The sequence below is a fragment of the Aethalodelphis obliquidens genome, unplaced genomic scaffold, assembly GCF_003676395.1.
Source record: "Aethalodelphis obliquidens isolate GAN/ISIS:26980383/991018 unplaced genomic scaffold, ASM367639v1 scaffold9, whole genome shotgun sequence".
NCBI lineage: Eukaryota > Metazoa > Chordata > Mammalia > Artiodactyla > Delphinidae > Aethalodelphis > Aethalodelphis obliquidens.
This window is the reverse complement of record NW_020837953.1, coordinates 40,944,542-40,961,364: the sequence shown is the minus strand read 5'-3', so window position 1 is coordinate 40,961,364 and position 16,823 is coordinate 40,944,542. Positions and strand designations below refer to the sequence as shown.

Sequence of the window (16,823 nt, the reverse complement as noted above, 5' to 3'; positions counted from 1 at the left end):
TCACGGGCTTAGCCGCTCTGCGGCATGTGGGATCCTCCCGGACCGGAGCACGAACCCGTGTCCCCTGCATTGGCAGGCGGACTCTCAACCACTGCGCCACCAGGGAAGCCCTCTTTAAATATTTTAACTTTTATGTTTTTTAATGTTAAAATTTTAAATTTGTATTATCTATTTGAGTTTCTAATTGTTCATGGCTATCAAGAACTTGAAGAGAGGGACTTCCCTGGTGGTCCAGTGGTAAAGAATCCACCTGCCAATGCAGGGAACGTGGGTTCGATCCCTGGTCAGGGAACTAAGATCCCACATGCTGCGGGGCAACTAAGCCCACGGGCCACAAGTACTGAGCTCTTGTGCCTCAATGAGAGAGCCCGCATGCCACAAAACTACAGAGCCCATGTTCCCAGGAGCCCACGTGCCACAACTAGAGAGAGAAAACCTGCACGCCACAACTAGAGAGAAGCCCAAGCACAACAACGAAGAGACCCCACGCCTCAACGAAGATCCTGAGTTCCACAACTAAGACCTGACGCAGCCAAATAAATAAAATAAAAAACAAAAACAAAAAAAAGAACTTGAAGAGATCCTTCTTGAAAAGTTCTGGTCATTATTGCATGTAACCATTTTAAGCATAACCTGATATTTAAAAGTTACATTCAAAAGAAAATTTTAAAATTAAATTTAAAAAGAGAAAAAATAGTTACATTCACAGAAGAAAGTGAAAATTTGGAAAATATTTTATTTGGAAACTTTATATAAGTTCAATATTTAATGCTGTCTCTAATACTTTCATTTTATTTTTCAAATCATAATGATACAATATGTAGAAAATGGAATTTTTTTTTTTACCAAATCCCATATAGATGCCCCTAAATCCCTCCTCCCCCTTCTTCCCCTTTACCCCAGTGGGACATACAAATTGTGTAATTTTTTTTAATTTTTATTTTATATTGGAATATAGTTGATTAACAATGTTGTGTTAGTTTCAGGTGTATGGCAAACTGCTTCAGTTATATATATACATGTATCTATCCTTTTTCAAATTCTTTTCCCATTTACGTTCTTAAAATTGTGTAATTTTCTATGTGTGCCGTGACAGGAAAAAGGTTCCGAAGCTCTGTTCTAGTAAATTTTAAGTTCCAATATCTGCTTCTTCCTTTTGGCTGACCTCCAAGGGCAGTACTTTGTTTAAAAAAAACGAATATAATAAATGTTTAGTAGGTGAGTGAATGATGAACAGTTCTTGCAGCCCCTCTGTCTCTCTGTAGTTCAAAATGAGCCTTCGAAGGCAAGAGGAAGGGGAGGGAGAGCATGAATTTACTGAAGAAAAGCCCCACCCAATGAAGTTTAAAGATCACTGTTATGCAGTTTCAAAGTCAAACCAGGAGAGGGCACAGAAAACTTCTGCTTGATCATCTAACAAAGAAAGGAGAATTCAGAAAATGGACAGAGCTCTCATTCAATCGCTCAATCAGGTGACATACAGTTTAGATGGTTTAGTCAATCAGATTTCATCCTGACACCTCAACAATTTGATAATACAATAGGCTATCTTAATGTAATCTTTGCACCATTTGAGTTTTTCTTGAGGAAAAGGTTTAGATTTTTCAAAACCCCGGCCAGTCTCCGATGCATTCCTTTTCTTCTCTTTTTTTTAATATTTATTTATTTAGGCTGCCCGGGGTCTTCACTGAGGCACGTGGGATCTTCGTTGTGGCACCCGGACTCTTAGTTGCAGCATGCGAACTCTTAGTTGCGGCATGCATGTGGGATCTAGTTCTCCGACCCGGGATGGAACCCGGGCCCCCTGCATTGGGAGTGCGGAGTCTTACCCACTGGACCACCAGGGAAGACCCAGAACATCTTCATATACGTGTTTGGAGGATAAAGATCAATGCTTGAAGTACAGATAGAGATCTCATACAAATACAGCATGTGTGATACACTATTTCCTGTAGTATAATAAAATCAGTATTTGTTCTGTTTCATGATGACTTGTTTTTACATTCCAATTTCCTTCTGAATTCAACACTTGCTATATTTTATCTCATTTGTCCTTCCAATTATCCTATAAAATAAATATGACATATTATTTATATTTAACAAGGAAACTGAAGTGCTAAGCCAGTGATGTTACTGCATATTACAAAGCAACTTCCTCCCTAGAATCCCTAATTAGAGATTATTTTACCTGTCAAAGGCTCTGGTCAGAGTGGTTGGGAGGGAGGGAATCTCATAATTTATTGGATAGCTAAGAGGATAAAAGGATTCCCCTGCATTGACATTATTCCCATAGCTACTTTCAAACTCATTTCAGAGCTCCACTTTTGACACTTAAGATTCAGACTCCAAATATGCGCTTCAGGGCTTCCCTGGTGGCGCAGTGGTTGAGAGCCCGCCTGCCAATGCAGGGGACACGGGTTCGTGCCCCGGTCCGGGAAGATCCCACATGCAGCGGAGCGGCTGGGCCCGTGAGCCATGGCCGCTGAGCTTGCGCGTCCGGAGCCTGTGCTCCACAACGGGAGAGGCCACAACAGTGAGAGGCCCGCGTACCGCAAAAAAAAAAAAAAAAAAAACAAAACAAATATGCACTTCATTACTTAAACCTGGTTTCTGGAACAATAGCCAGCAGCTAAGTAATCTGTCCTAGCTTGGAGTTCAAAAACAGAACAAGAATCATTATCAGGCTTTCTGATTTCTAATCTGTCTACTGCCTTGTGGGTGGGTCAAATACACATTTTTTTTTCTTGCCTTTTACTTGATTTTCTCTCTCCTTTAATGAAAAAATACAATCTTCCTTTTAAAATCTTTATTTTTTTTCTGATTACAAAACTAATACATGTGTAGGGTACAAAGTGAAAGTCCACCATAGTCTATCCCTACCTGCTCAAGGTTACATTTCAATGCATATGAGATTTTTGAAAATATCAAAACTGGGAGTTCCCTGGTAGTCCAGCAGTTAAGACTCTGAGCTCCCAATGCAGGGGGCGTGGGTTCCATCCTTGGCCAGGGAACTAGATCCCGCATGCCACAACTAAAGATCCCACGCGCCGCAATGAAGATCCCAAGTGCCACAACTAAGACCTGCTGCAGCCAAATAAATAAATAAATATTTTTTTAAAAGATAATATCAAAACTGGGTTTAGCCTATACAAAATGGTTGGCAACTTCCTTTTTTCACCTTAAGATGCCTTGGGAATCTTCAAGATAAGCGTTTTTTTTTTTTTTTAACTGCTTTATTTAGGTGTAACTTATATGCCACAAAAATCAACTCTTTTTAAGTGTACAATTCAATGATTTCTTCTCTAAACCTGTGCAACCATTCCACCACAACTCAGTTCTAGAACACGTCCATCACCCCCAAAAACTTCCCTCATGCCTGTTGATAAACTTTTTTAAAGGGTACATTTTTGTGGATAATTACAATCATGAATAACAAGTCCCAGAAATTTCCACTTTGCCTAGCTTTCATTTGCTGCTGGCAGGCAAGAAGAAAATTGCAAAAGCCCATCAACAAATGTTGGAAGAAAACACCACAAGCTGATCGACAGCTGTTTGCTCAAAATAGTTTATTCATCCACTCCAACTTTTACTGAGTGTCAGCCAAGTGCCGGGCTATTGGTTAAGTCTGTAGGAATATAAAAACGAGAATAGCTGTCTTCTCCTGGAATCAACTGGATGTGAGTTCAACAGTATGCAACCTAACTTAAGAGTTTCAATATTCAATGGGTTTGAGTGATAAAAGTGGTAAAATTGGTGTGATATTTGGACTTCCATTTCCAGAAGTCACGATAGAGAAACAGGGACCAGACTTACTGTTCCACCTACAACAACCAAAGGAGGAACAAAAAATTATGAAACAATGGTCTTTATACATTGGACATCAGACCACAAAGGATGGTAATCCTTGAGAAAGAAGCAAATGAGACGAGCCCTGTTACTGTCCCAGAACTACCTGAGTTTCCAGGCTACAGTGCAAGGATGGAAAACTGAGGCAGAGCTCAGTGGAGTCCCTGAGTCCGGCATACAGAGCTGAGTCCAAGGAGACCAAAGCAGCTAGAGTTCATAGGACGGAGTGACAGAGATGGGGGAGCAGTTCAGAGAAAGAAAAAACCCCAGAGATTTCTTCTAGTATTCACCAAGGTACTGCTTAGCACCTGTGCACAAGAAAACTTCCCCAGGCTGGGGAAAGAACCACTTGAAAGGATTGGAGGGAAAGGTTCTTGACTCTTATATCTGGCTGGGAATAGTGCCTATTCCCACTAGCCAGATTAGAAAAATTCATAGTTTGGGAATTCCCCGGCAGTCCAGTGGTTAGGACTTGGCGCTTTCACTGCAGGGTCCCGGGTTCAATCCCTGGTCGGGGAATTAAGATCCCACAAGCTGCGTGGCACGGCCAAAAGAAAAAAAGAAAAATTCATAATTTATGGAGCATTGGGAAGAGTACTCATAGAGGTCTTGCCTGAGGGGGAATAATCAGTCCTAGAGTCAGCACTGCTCTCATCCTATCTAACAAATCTTTAAAAAAGCAAGACGCAAAAAAATCAAACTAATTCCAAAGTAATTTAACAACACCCCAGAACAAACCTCAAGTTTTATAGGAATACAAACATATACAGCACTGGGAATTCCTTGGCGGTCCAGTGGTTAGGACTCCGAGCTCCCAGTGCAGGGGGCCAAGGTTTGATCCCTGGTCAGGGAACTAGATCCCTCATGCCGCAACTAGTGGATTGCAGCATGAGGGATCTAGTTAAATCCCAAATAGATAAATAAATATTTTTTTAAATTTCCAAATTTAATGAAAACCGTAGATCTAAGCAGCTCAATGAACCCCAAGCACAAGAAACATTAAGAAAACTACAGCACCATACCTGAGTCAAAGAGCCTACTTGGGACATTCAAATCTTTCATTAATGACAACATAATGATTTTCATTAATTTTTATATATATGAAGCACCATCAATTCTATAAATCATTGTGGGGACTTCCCTGGTGGCACAGTGGTTAAGAATCTGCCTGCCAATGCAGGGGACATGGGTTTGAGCCCTGGTCCAGGAAGATCCCACATGCCATGGAGCAGCTAAGCCTGCGTGCCACAACTACTGAAGCCTGTGAGCCTAGAGCCCATGCTCGGCAACGAGAAGCCACCGCAATGAGAAGCCTGCGCACTGCGACGAAGAGTAGCCACCGCTCGCCGCAACTAGAGAAAGTCCGCACGCAGCAACGAAGACCCAACACAGCCATAAATAAATAGATTAATTAATTAATTTTAAAAATCATTGTGCTAGGTTCCTGGATATCTAATTTTTCTTATTCCATTTAAAATTTCTTCTCTTTTAACCAGAGGATAAATTGGCTAGTCTTCACTGCTTAGTCTCTGTGTTCAGAACTGCACATGTGTTCTAACTTGATGAAGCTTTTAAAGAAACAAAGGACTGGGAATGTGTGGGGATTCAGTGGGATTCAACTCCGAATATGGGTCCTCCTAGTTAAATATGTCCTTCAATGCCAGGGGAAATTTCACCTTCTCTATTTAAAAGCCTTTTTAACAACAAAAAGGCTGATAGTTTTAAGCCCTTTCTCTCAAATATTTTAAATCCTCAGAAGATCAAACTAACAGAATAACTGAAATGAGTACTGGATACAAATTCTATGTAGACTATCTGCTGTTTGTCATTTCCATCCTATGATTTTCCCTTCATATGTACAGAAAGTTCACAGATGTTAAGAAATTGTTGTTTGGGCATAAAATCAGATACAGAAAGGAGGCATTTGTGCCATTAACTAGGAATAGCAATTACCTAGGACGACTGCTATTTGAGCAATGCATCAGGCCAACAGCTTCTTCTGCACTTGGGAGCTTCCTGGACACACAGAAACTCTCAGGCCCTGCTCCAGACCTGAAGACTCATAATATGCATTTTAACAGGATCCGCAAGTGGTTGCTATACACATTCAACTTCGAGAAGCACTGGTGTCTGGCAAATAGTTTCTCTGATCATGTTTCCTTATGCATGAAAAAAAAAAAAGCGAAACCTGCCCACCTTATTTCACAAGTTGATGATTAGAATGAAATAAGTGAAACCCAATCCAAGTATAAGTTAGGAACACATGAAATACCAAACTTTCTAACAAGCAGTGTACACAAGTCCCAGGCACGACACGGTATTTCTGGATTAAAAATGTTGAACAGTGGGCTTCCCTAGTGGCGCAGTGGTTGAGAGTCCGCCTGCCGATGCAGGGGACACGGGTTCGTGCCCCGGTCTGGGAAGATCCCACAGGCCGCAGAGCGGCTGGGCCCGTGAGCCATAGCCGCTGAGCCTGCACATCCGGAGCCTGTGCTCCGCAGCGGGAGAGGCCACAACAGTGAGAGGCCCGCGTACCGCAAAAAACAAACAAAAACAAACAAAAATGCTGAACAGCAAAAAGACTGCCAATGTTACTAGATATCCCAAAGACAAGGCTTTTTTTAAAAAATTGCTAAATATATAAAAAAAAAATTTTAAGTATTTGACTCTTTTGACTTCTGGGAGTATCTTTTTTTTTTAATCGAAATCTGTTATCCTTCAGTCTACAAGTACTCAAGACACAGTCGTTTCAGGAAAGCACAGCACACAGAATTCCTATGTCTCTTTTCTGGCCAAAGCAATCAAGCCTAAGTCTTCACATAAGCCACAAGGAAGGAAACTACAGGAAGCCACGCCAGGGACTACTAACAGGCACTTGTCTCTCAGCCAGCCACTGCCTCAGTCACATCCTTGCCGGAACTAGAGTCTGAGCCGGTTCTCTAGGCTGAGGTGGCCAAGGCAGTGTGGACCGGGTCCACCCAGTGCGGCCCTGCGGCACCCCAGCCGCCGGGTTAGTCCCAGAGGAGCCGGAGCCCGCCTGATCGCGGATGCCCGGAAGCCCAGGTTCAAGCCTTGAAGGCGCAAGGGTGTGGGGGCCACCATCGGGGATTCCGCCAGAGAGAAGGCAGCAGCCGCAAAAGACCCTCCACTGGCGTGTCCAAGAGCCTGGGCCGGGTCTGAAGCTTCCACCACTACCTCCCGGGATAAAGCCAAGCAGCGCAAACTAGCGGGAGCTGGGGTCACTTAGCAACCAGGAGCCCAGAGCGCGGACGCAAGGCATTGGTCACGCGCGTCAGGTGATCAGACGCCACTGCCCACTGGGAGATTACAAAGCAGGAACGTGATGCGGCTCAGGCGAGTTTCTGCAAGGCTCTGGGACGGCGGGCGTGGTGATGGGGCTGGAGGGGCGTTTCTTGGGGTTTCCGCCCTGGAGTCGTAATAAGTCCTGGCTTTGGCTGGCTTGACCGAAGAGAAACGCAGCCGGCAGTTGAGGCATTTCTGCGCCGGCTATAGCGAAGCGACGAAACGGTGCTGAATTGGGCTCAAGAGTCTAGTTTGGTCGTGCAGGAGCATTTCCTGAGAATAAGACTCGTCAGATGCTGAAATTTGCCTTCCGAAACAGAGACAGTTCTGACCAACCGGTTTAACACGAGCAAATGTTAGGATGCCAAGAAGTTTCGTGACAAATAAGGGGTGAAAATTAGGGATATAAAGGATACTGAATTGGGCAGTATATTCAGCGCTGGCTAAAAGAGAGATACTGCATCTGGGACGAGAGGAGTTTTTTTTGGGCGGGGGCGGGTAGAGGGACTGTCTTGCTGAAGTAGTTGTTGAAAAGGTAGAACTTACATTGTGAATTTAGAGAACTAATTCAGCTTCTCGTGAGTGAGGGGGCGGAGCCTAGTTATCCACACGTCAGTTCATGAAGTCTAGGTCCCAGCGTGCAGACCAGGATGTGTGGGCACCCTGCAACAGGCCTGTGAGGCCTGGCCAAAAAGAAAAAACAAAAATCTAATTTGAAAGGAATTTGAAGAGAGAACTTGGGATGGCCCAGCTCTTCTTTTTACAAACTGCCCAGGAGGTTGTTGGCAATCCTTTCATTCTAACAAATTTCCCTCTAGCAAGCAGAGGGGTTTGAAGTACTATTGGCAGGACTTCTTGGTGGTCCAATGGTTAAGACTCCGTGCTTCCACTGCAGGGTTCGATCCCTAGTCGGGGAAGTTCTGTATGACAAAAAAATAAAATAAAGTACTACTGGCATATGCCTTGCAGCTATCCTTGGGTCTTCTTTCACACCCCATATCCAATGCATCAACGAGTCCTATTGGCTATACCTTCAAAATGAGTTCACAATCTGACTATCTCCACTTTTCTCTACCTGCACAGCTACCACACTGGTTAGATTCCCCCATGATCTTTCACCTGAGTTTTTGTAATAGCCTTCTAACTAGTCCACTTTTGCCTTCCTCCACAAGTCAGTCAAAGTGATTTTTTTCATGTTACTTCTCTGCACAACATGCTCCAGTAGCTTCTTATTTCAGTCAGTAAAAGCCAAGGTCCTTTCAATTACTTATCACATAATCTGGTCCGATGGGCTCCTATCCACTTCTCCTCATTCATTAATCTCCAGAAGTTCTGTTCTTCATGGTGTTTCTTCAACAGGGCCAGTATCCTTCCATATTTAGTTCTTTGCACTTGCTGTTACCTGTGCTGAGTATTCTCCCCAGATGTCCACATGATTCATGCCTTCACGTCATTCATTTGCTCAGGTGTCACCTTGTAATATAGGCTTTCTCTGACCACCATGTGTAAAGTAGCAACCACTGTGTGCCCTAATTCCCCACCCCTCCCGAACACTTGCTTGCTGCTTGTTTGGTTTTTTTTCTATATAACACTTATCACCACCTGACACATTTTATATGTTCTTTGTCTGCCACTCCCTCCTAGAACATAAACTCCATGGGGATAGGCACTTTGCCTTGTTTCCTGCTGTACCATTAGTACCTAGAACAATGTCTGGCATGCAGTAGGTGTTAATAATTGTTTGTTGAAGAAATAAATAAATGGTCTATGCCCCATACAGTTCTACTGCTGATTATGGTGAGTGGACCAAAGTTGCTCCATGTGGCTAAAGGACTTTGAACATATCCACAGTATTGTAATGACTCTGACATTGGCAGTGCCCACTCTCAGAATGCTTTGTATCCACTTTGTATCTTTTTTTTTTTCTCTTTTGCGCTATGCGGGCCTCTCACTGTTGTGGCCTCTCCCGTTGCGGAGCACAGGCTCCGGACGCGCAGGCTCAGCGGCCATGGCTCACGGGCCCAGCCGCTCTGCAGCATGTGGGATCTTCCCGGACCAGGGCACGAACCCGTGTCCCCTGCATCGGCAGGCGGACTCTCAACCACTGAGCCACCAGGGAAGCCCAGCTGATGATTTATACCCTGTTAAAATGCAAATACCCTAAGAGAGATCATATTGAGTTTCCGCTGTCACTAGTACCTTAGTGTGAATTAGTCCAAATCCTTTCTTGAGAGCAAGTTTTGAAAAGGCAAGTGAAGAAAGTAGGAGCACATGAGAAATAAGAGGAACAGGTGGAGAGAAAGTTCAGAAGCCAAGGAAGGAGCTTGCCAAGGACAAACTTTGGCTTATTTTGTAGTTTTGCCCAGGGCTGACTCTAATAATCAAAGTATATATTGATCTCTAGCTCCAAACTTCTGAGTAGGCGATTATGGCGCCTGAAATTACAGCCATATTTACCTGAAATGTTTTGATAGCCCAATGAGTACAAGGTGCATCTGAAATGAGGAAGAGTTGACCTAGAATTTAGTGGGACTGAAACGCTATCAGATTTTAGGAAAGATAAGCAGGAAAGGAAGGAGGCATTGCATTATACATATGCACATGATCCCAGCCTAAGAAATAGGAAACCCAAAGAGTTTTTGTGTTAAGGTAAAATGAGAAAAATGGAGCATCATCTGCTATCAGTTGACATGCCAGGAAAAATGAGGAGAGATAGGCCTCTTTGAGCAACCAGGAGCTGATGAGGAAGTAAAGTTTTTAAAGAGCAATATATATCAATACCTGCTTTAAAAAAAAAAGAAAGGCAACCTCACCAGACACCAAATTTGTCAGCACCTTGATCTTGGACTTCCCAACCTTCAGAGCTATGAGAATTAAATGGTTTACTGTTAAGCGCTGACCCCACCCCCCGCAAAAAAAAAGCAGGCACAAATATCAAACAAATACTTACAGTATTTGGGAGATTTAATTCCTATTGTGTGGAATTTTTTAAATCAACTAGGGTAGATATCTTTACTGATTTGATCTTTTTTTGTGTGTGTGGTATGTGGGCCTCTCACTGTTGTGGCCTCTCCCGTTGTGGAGCACACGCTCCGGATGCGCAGGCTCCAGACGCGCAGGCTCAGCGGCCATGGCTCACGGGCCCAGCCGCTCCGCGGCATGTGGGATCTTCCCGGACCGGGGCACGAACCCGTGTCCCCTACATCAGCAGGCGGGCTCTCAACCACTGTGCCACCAGGGAAGCCCTGCTCTTTTTAATACAGAAGAATTAGGCAAGAATCTCAAAGTAGACAGCAACTTTGCTGGTGGTGACCAAATGGTGAGGAAAGTCAGGGTTTTGGAGCACAGCAAGATTTCCCCACATTTAAAGTGCAGGCAGAGCATTTGTGTTCTAGTCAAATTGATGTTTTCACTCTTCGAGTTTCTTCCAGTTTGGAGAATCTGCCACTCACTAGCTGAGCGAACTTGGGTAAGTTAATTAAAATCCCCACACCTGTTTCCTTATCCATGAAATGGGAATGAATACTAATCGTTCCTATCTCTGAGGGCTTTTAGAAGGATAAAATGAGGTCTCACATTCAGCAGTGTAAAATAATGGTTAAGACTGTGGACTTGAGTTTTATTTATTTATTTATTGGCCATGGCCTGCCACTTGCGAGATCTTAGTTCCCCGACCAGGGGTCGAACCCGCCCCCCCCCCGCCCCCCTGTCCCCCCACCCCCCACACACACCCCAGCAGTAGAAACATGGAGTCCTAACCACTGGACTGCCAGGGAAATCCCTAGACTCAAGTCAGATTGCCTGACTGGAATTCGAGCTTCCATTTGTGTGTCCTTGGGCAAGTGACTGACCCCTCTCTATGCTTCAGTTTCTTCATCGGTAAAATGGAGATAATGCCTCACAGGATTGTTGTGAGGATTAAATGACTCAACACGCATGACATTCATGGAGGAGTGCCTGGCAAGAAGTGAGCATTGCAAAGTTAGCAATCATTTGCAAGGTTCTTGACAAACAGCAATGATCATGGAACTTCTTGGTAGCCCTGCTTGTCCAGGCCTTGTCCAACCCACCCCATCCTGACTTCGAATTAAGGACCAGAGATGTCTGAAGCTATTTGTGGTCACAAGTAATAGAGATGCAAAGTCCATCTCATAGAGTGGTGAGAGAGAAGTGGGAGGAGCTACTGTGAGCCAGATCACAGGAGGCAACTGATCAGAGTCCAAAAGGCGTGAGGCCCAAGAGGAAAGGGTCTGATTGGTAAAAAGCTGCGGGCTTATATTAGTTAGGATTCTTTTGGTTGCAAATTTTGAAAACCATAAGTCAAAATGGTTCAAGGAAAAATGTATCCACTCAAATGCCCATCAGCCACAGAATGGTTGAATTATGGTGTATTTCCCAAACAAAATACAACGAGAATGTACAAGTTATAATTACATACATCGATATGGACAAAACCCACTTAATGTCGAGTGAAAGAAGGCAGACACAAGACTACATGCTGTGTGAGTCCACTTACATGCGGTAGAAAAACAAAATGTATCTATGCTATTAAATGTCAGGATACTGGTTACACTTGGAGGGGTTTGGGGAGGGAGAGTTAGTGATTAGAAGGAAGGCTATGGGACATCCCTCGTGGTCCAGTGGTTAAGACTTTGCGCTCCCAATGCAGGGGGCCCGGGTTCGATCCCTGGTCATGGAACTAGATCTCGCATGCTGCAACTAAAAGATCCCGCATGCCGCAACTAAAGATCTCACACACGGCATCGAAGATCCCACGTGCCGCAAATAAGACCCAGCACGGTCAAATAAATATATATTTTAAAAGATTACTATTAATTATAGAAAGAAGGATAAGGGGGACTTTTTTTTTTTTTTTGCGGTACGCGGGCCTCTCACTGTTGTGGCCTCTCCCGTTGCAGAGCACAGGCTCCAGACACGCAGGCTCAGCGGCCATGGCTCACGGGCCCAGCCACTCCGCGGCATGTGGGATCTTCCCGGACCGGGGCACGAACCCATGTCCCCTGCATCAGCAGGCAGACTCTCAACCACTGTGCCACCAGGGAAGCCCAAGGGGGGCTTTTGAGGTACTGATAATGTTCTGAACAGGGGTGTTCAGTTTGTGAAAACTCACCGTATACACTTAAAATGCATGCATTTTTTGTGTATTATGCTGCAATAAAAAGTTCTCTCTTTTTTTTTAGTTTATCGGCTGTGCCTATATTCAGTGTACCAATTATTGTTCTTTGTAACAAACCACCCCAAAGTTAGTCATGTAAAATAACCATTTCATTATGCTCACAGATTCTGTGGGTCAGGAATTCAGAAAGAATACAGTGGAGGCAGCTCCATGATGTCTGGGGCCTCAGCTGGGAAGACTCAAAGGCTGGAGATGATTCAACAGCTAGGGTTGAAATCAACTGGAAGTGTCTTCATTCATGTTCTAGGAGGGTTTTCCTGGTAATTGGCTTTGATCTCAGCTAGGTTGTTGCCTGAACCATCTATACATGTTATCTCCATGTAGTCTCACTGCCTGGGGTAGTTTGGGCTTCTTCACAGCATGGCTGCTGGGTTCCAAGAGCAAGTGTTCCAAGAGAATCAGGCAGAAGCTATATTGCCTTTTATGAACTAGCCTCAGAAGTCACACAGTGACACTTATGCCAAAGTCCATCTGCCATAATTCAAATGGAGGGACATATACCCCATGTCTTAATGGGAGGAATGTCATGATTACATTATAGCATGAACATATAAGATGGAAGATATTGCCGTGGCCATCTTTGGAAAACAAAATCATTCACATCTGGGCACCAACAGAAAAAAATGTAACACAAAAATCTGTCAGCTCATGATTCTAACTTCAGCTGAACCCTTGATACCATCTGGCAATTCTACATCATTTCTCTACTCAATTTGCTTCAACTTACAATGGTTATTTCAAACCTTCTCTGCTGTAGTAGGCGCTAGGTATGTCTCACCTAAAACCTGTTACAACCCCTCCCCTGCCCCACCCGCCACCGCGCACCCCATTCATACCTTTTAATGAGGTGAGAAAACCTAAACACTTTTCCTGGCTTTTTTTTTTTTTTTTTTTTTTTGCGGTACGCGGGCCTCTCACTGCTGTGGCCTCTCCCCTTGCGGAGCACAGGCTCCGGACGCGCAGGCTCAGCGGCCATGGCTCAGCGGCCATGGCTCACGGGCCCAGCTGCTCCGCGGCATGTGGGATCTTCCCGGACCGGGGCACGAACCCGTATCCCCTGCATCGACAGGCGGACTCTCAATCACTGCGCCACCAGGGAAGCCCCTTCCTGGACTTTTCTTGCATCTGTGTGACACAGTTCTGGCCGGATGTAAGCAGAAACCTCCTGGGGGACTCCTGGGCAACCTCCTGCTTGAACAAGAAAATGATGCATGGGGTGGAGACAACCAGCTATATCATGACCTTCAGGGAAAGGCCAAAAGATTTGCCAAAATACTGTCCCTTGTATCACTGAGTCACTGAACCAATGCTGCTGTCTACCTTCAGGCTTCCTATCCCGTAAGAAAAATAAACCCTCACTTGCGTAAGCCATTGGTGGTGGGCTTTCTGTACCTGATAACAACCACTCTTCTCCACCCCGCCCCCTCCCTCCACCTTCTGTCTTTATGCTCCACAGAAAACCTTCCCTCTTCCCTTACAGAGATACATCTTCTGCTGGTCTTTCGCTTACTTTCTTGCCACCAAACCTACCTACACTTACCTGCATCCATAGCCATCCTGACCCCTCCTTCCCTCCTGTTATAATAGAAGAGGGTGTCCCTACTCCGTGGATGGGGGAGTGGGGAGTAAATGGGGAGATGCCAATCTTGTATCCATTGTATCCTCCTCTTTCCCTTTCGGTTTTCTGACTCATCCTCATGTTTTGGGCTTCTATTTCTCATCAGCTATGTGGCCTTAAACAGGCCATTAAAGTAACACATATTTTATCGAGTGGATTCTAAGCTGTGCCCAATAAAAAGCACTGCAATAGGTGCTGGGGTTTGCCAGGGCTAGGAAAGAAGCAGTCCAAGTAGAAGGAAAACTATTTACGAGGCAGGGAAACGGAGCTTAGGAGGAACTGAAAGTCACAATGTGGCAGAGAGGGCAGAGTGCAGACAGGGCTCAGGAGGCAGGGCTGAAGAGCAAAGCAGGGGCCAGTGAGCAGGGGTTCGTGATTTTGGTTTTAACCCTAAATCATCAGAACAAGAAGAAAAGTAAGCTGTCTGAGCCTCAATTTCTACTTTGGAAAATATGTCTGAGAACAATCTGCTAGGTTCTCAGTCTCCTGTATCAGTTTGAGAGTTCGTTAAGGGCAAAGACCTGTATTTTTACGCATTTTTGTACCCACGTGGCTATTTGCCAACACGCGCTCAATAAATGCCTGTCGGATGAATAAATGAGATTTTGGAGTCCTCCACGGACGTCACTTACTAAATCAAGCAATTAATACTTATTTCTTTCTCTTCGTTTGCTCCCCTTTCCTCGCCCTTCCACCCTCTCCCGTCCCCAGAGCCCTGCAATCCTCTCCTACTTCCCGCCTCCCCTTCCCAGCTCCGCCCCTCCGCTGCGCCGCGAAGGCGGAGCGGGTCAGGCGGGCTTTACGGCATCGGCGTTGCGGCGGGGCGGGGCGCCGGGCGGCTGGCGCGCTTGGCGGCAGCGGTGGGAGGCAGGCAGGCCGGCAGGCAGGCAGGCGAAGTTGCAGGCGGGTGGTGGCGGCTGTACTTGCTGGTGAGGGTGGGAGGGAGTGAGTCACTGAGCGTGTGTGAGTGAGGGAAGGAGCGAACGGGCGGGCGAGCGAGCAGCCCGCGCCGTCCGCCTGCAGCACCAGCCAGGCCCCGCCGCCGCCGCCGCCCCGCGCCGAGGCCGGGCCGAGCCGAGCTGGGTCGGGCCCGGGCCATGCTGCTCACCGTGTACTGTGTGCGGAGGGACCTCTCCGAGGTGACCTTTTCCCTCCAGGTCGACGCCGACTTCGAGCTGCACAACTTCCGCGCGCTGTGTGAGCTCGAGTCCGGCATCCCCGCAGCCGAGAGCCAGGTACGCTGAGCGGCGAGTGGGGCCTCCCGCCGGAGCTAGTCCTCCCGCCTCGGGGCCTCACGCACTCCTTTTGCTGCTGGTGAGGAATTGGGGGGTGGAGGAGAAGCAGGATGGCCGTTCCCAGCCCACCCCCGCATCCGGGAGGGAGCTGGAATCGGTGGCTGCCCCCATACGCCCCAAGCGTGGGATGGGGTGCTGGGGGAGAGAGCGGAGAACCTGACCGCAGACGCACCCACTGCAGCCTGAGGAGCGCGTGCACTGTCGGGCGGTCCGCCCCACCTTGTGGCTCTTTGACCCCTTCTCTAATTTCTGGAGTTTGGGGTGTCGGCGTAGACCTAAGAAGAAGCCGTAGATTTGCAAGAGTTCATGCATTCTGCTTCCCCAACCAGAAATACCAGTTTGGATCACTGTGGTAGATGGATGTTCATCTGCTTTTTTGGAGAGGGCTCCTGCCTAAGTAAACGTAATTTACCTTTAAGTGTAGAGATTTGCGCTCGAAGTGAAGGGAAAAGTTTGAGACTTGCACCACCTTGTTTTGAAGCCTCTGGAAATGCTCTTTTCCCTACCACATGCGTTTCTGGTTAAATTATTATTTTTTTAAAGTAATTTATTAGTTCAACCGAAACTGTTTCTGTGGTTTCTTCCCTGGTAGTAGGCCAAGATCCCTCTTTCTTTCAGGTCACAGTTCAGTTTGGGTGAGTTCAAAGCTCAGTGCTAGATGAGGATATTTGCTTAAATATGGCCTCAGTGTGATTTGGTTGTTTCATTTCCCTTGCCCTGCTGGAAAGAAATTAAGCTGCTCTTACATTTTAATTTATTCTTAAAATGTATTCTTAAAATGCTCTGACGCTGCCACCAGACAGATTTGGTGGCAATAACTCTGTGGCCTTCACACTGAAACATCTAAATCCTGACTTGATAAGTGGGCCTCGGAGGGCATAGTCTAAACATTAAGAAAATTATAGAAGTCATCCAAGGCCCCAGAAGGTAAATCTTGATTTGCTACTGCAGTTATGAAATAGTTCCAAAAACTATTGCCTCACTACAGCTTGTTCTGCCCTGTGCTACGGTAAACAAGTGTGTCAATATTTTGTTCAGAAGTGAGTATGATTCCTTTACACTTTGAACTTTAGAACCTTGGCATAAGCTGAATATCAAGAAAGAATTTATTTGGGGGCACAAGGTGTCACTCAAATAGGCATTCTGGCAAAAGGGATTCTTGGAACTTCTGTAAAAAAAAAAAAAAGAAACCACAAAAACTCAGGAACCAGCTCCTGTCAATGAATCCCTCAGGTAGAGAGCTAGAAAAGAGCAGTTTAAGTAGGGAGGGAAAATCAACTCAGATTTTTGAAGGTGGCTTTTTCAGTTGTTTCTCTTCCCTCTGGCTGTGCTTTTACCCTGGTTATAATCACCAGCTGGTGGGGGAAATAAAAAATTAAAATGTAAATTGACTTTGTTGGGCTTGGGAGAAGACAAAGATTGTGATTTCTGTATTCCTGCACTTTTTGAGATGGCTGTAGCCAAAAGAGGGTGTCAGATCGAAAGACGATTAATTGTATGGTAAGGCAGGCACTGTCCTGCCAGTGCGGAAGGTTAGCAGTACCTTATTAATTGAACGGTTAGG

General features: G+C 45.6%; 1 protein-coding gene and 1 long non-coding RNA gene across 12 annotated transcripts in view; one reads left to right on the top strand and one right to left on the bottom strand.

Moving 5' to 3' along the window:
* Nucleotides 1-14,473: 14,473 nt before the first annotated feature.
* On the bottom strand, nucleotides 14,474-15,186 carry LOC113622168 (uncharacterized). The gene is made up of 2 exons (XR_003433433.1): nucleotides 15,073-15,186; nucleotides 14,474-14,890 (listed from the first exon to the last, which is right to left on the bottom strand). It is a non-coding gene; the product is annotated as an uncharacterized LOC113622168 (long non-coding RNA).
* LOC113622167 (protein DDI1 homolog 2) overlaps nucleotides 14,859-16,823 on the top strand; it is a 43,085-nt gene continuing 41,120 nt past the window's right edge. For 7 of the 11 annotated variants that reach the window (XM_027110084.1, XM_027110085.1, XM_027110083.1 and 4 more), the window contains exon 1: nucleotides 14,904-15,199. In XM_027110084.1, coding sequence (XP_026965885.1) covers nucleotides 15,062-15,199 — 138 coding nt within the window. In that variant the 5' untranslated portion in view covers nucleotides 14,904-15,061. Of the gene's footprint in view, nucleotides 15,200-16,823 lie in introns of all 11 variants that reach the window. The other 4 variants (XR_003433432.1, XM_027110090.1, XM_027110088.1 and 1 more) reach the window with 3 other exon arrangements.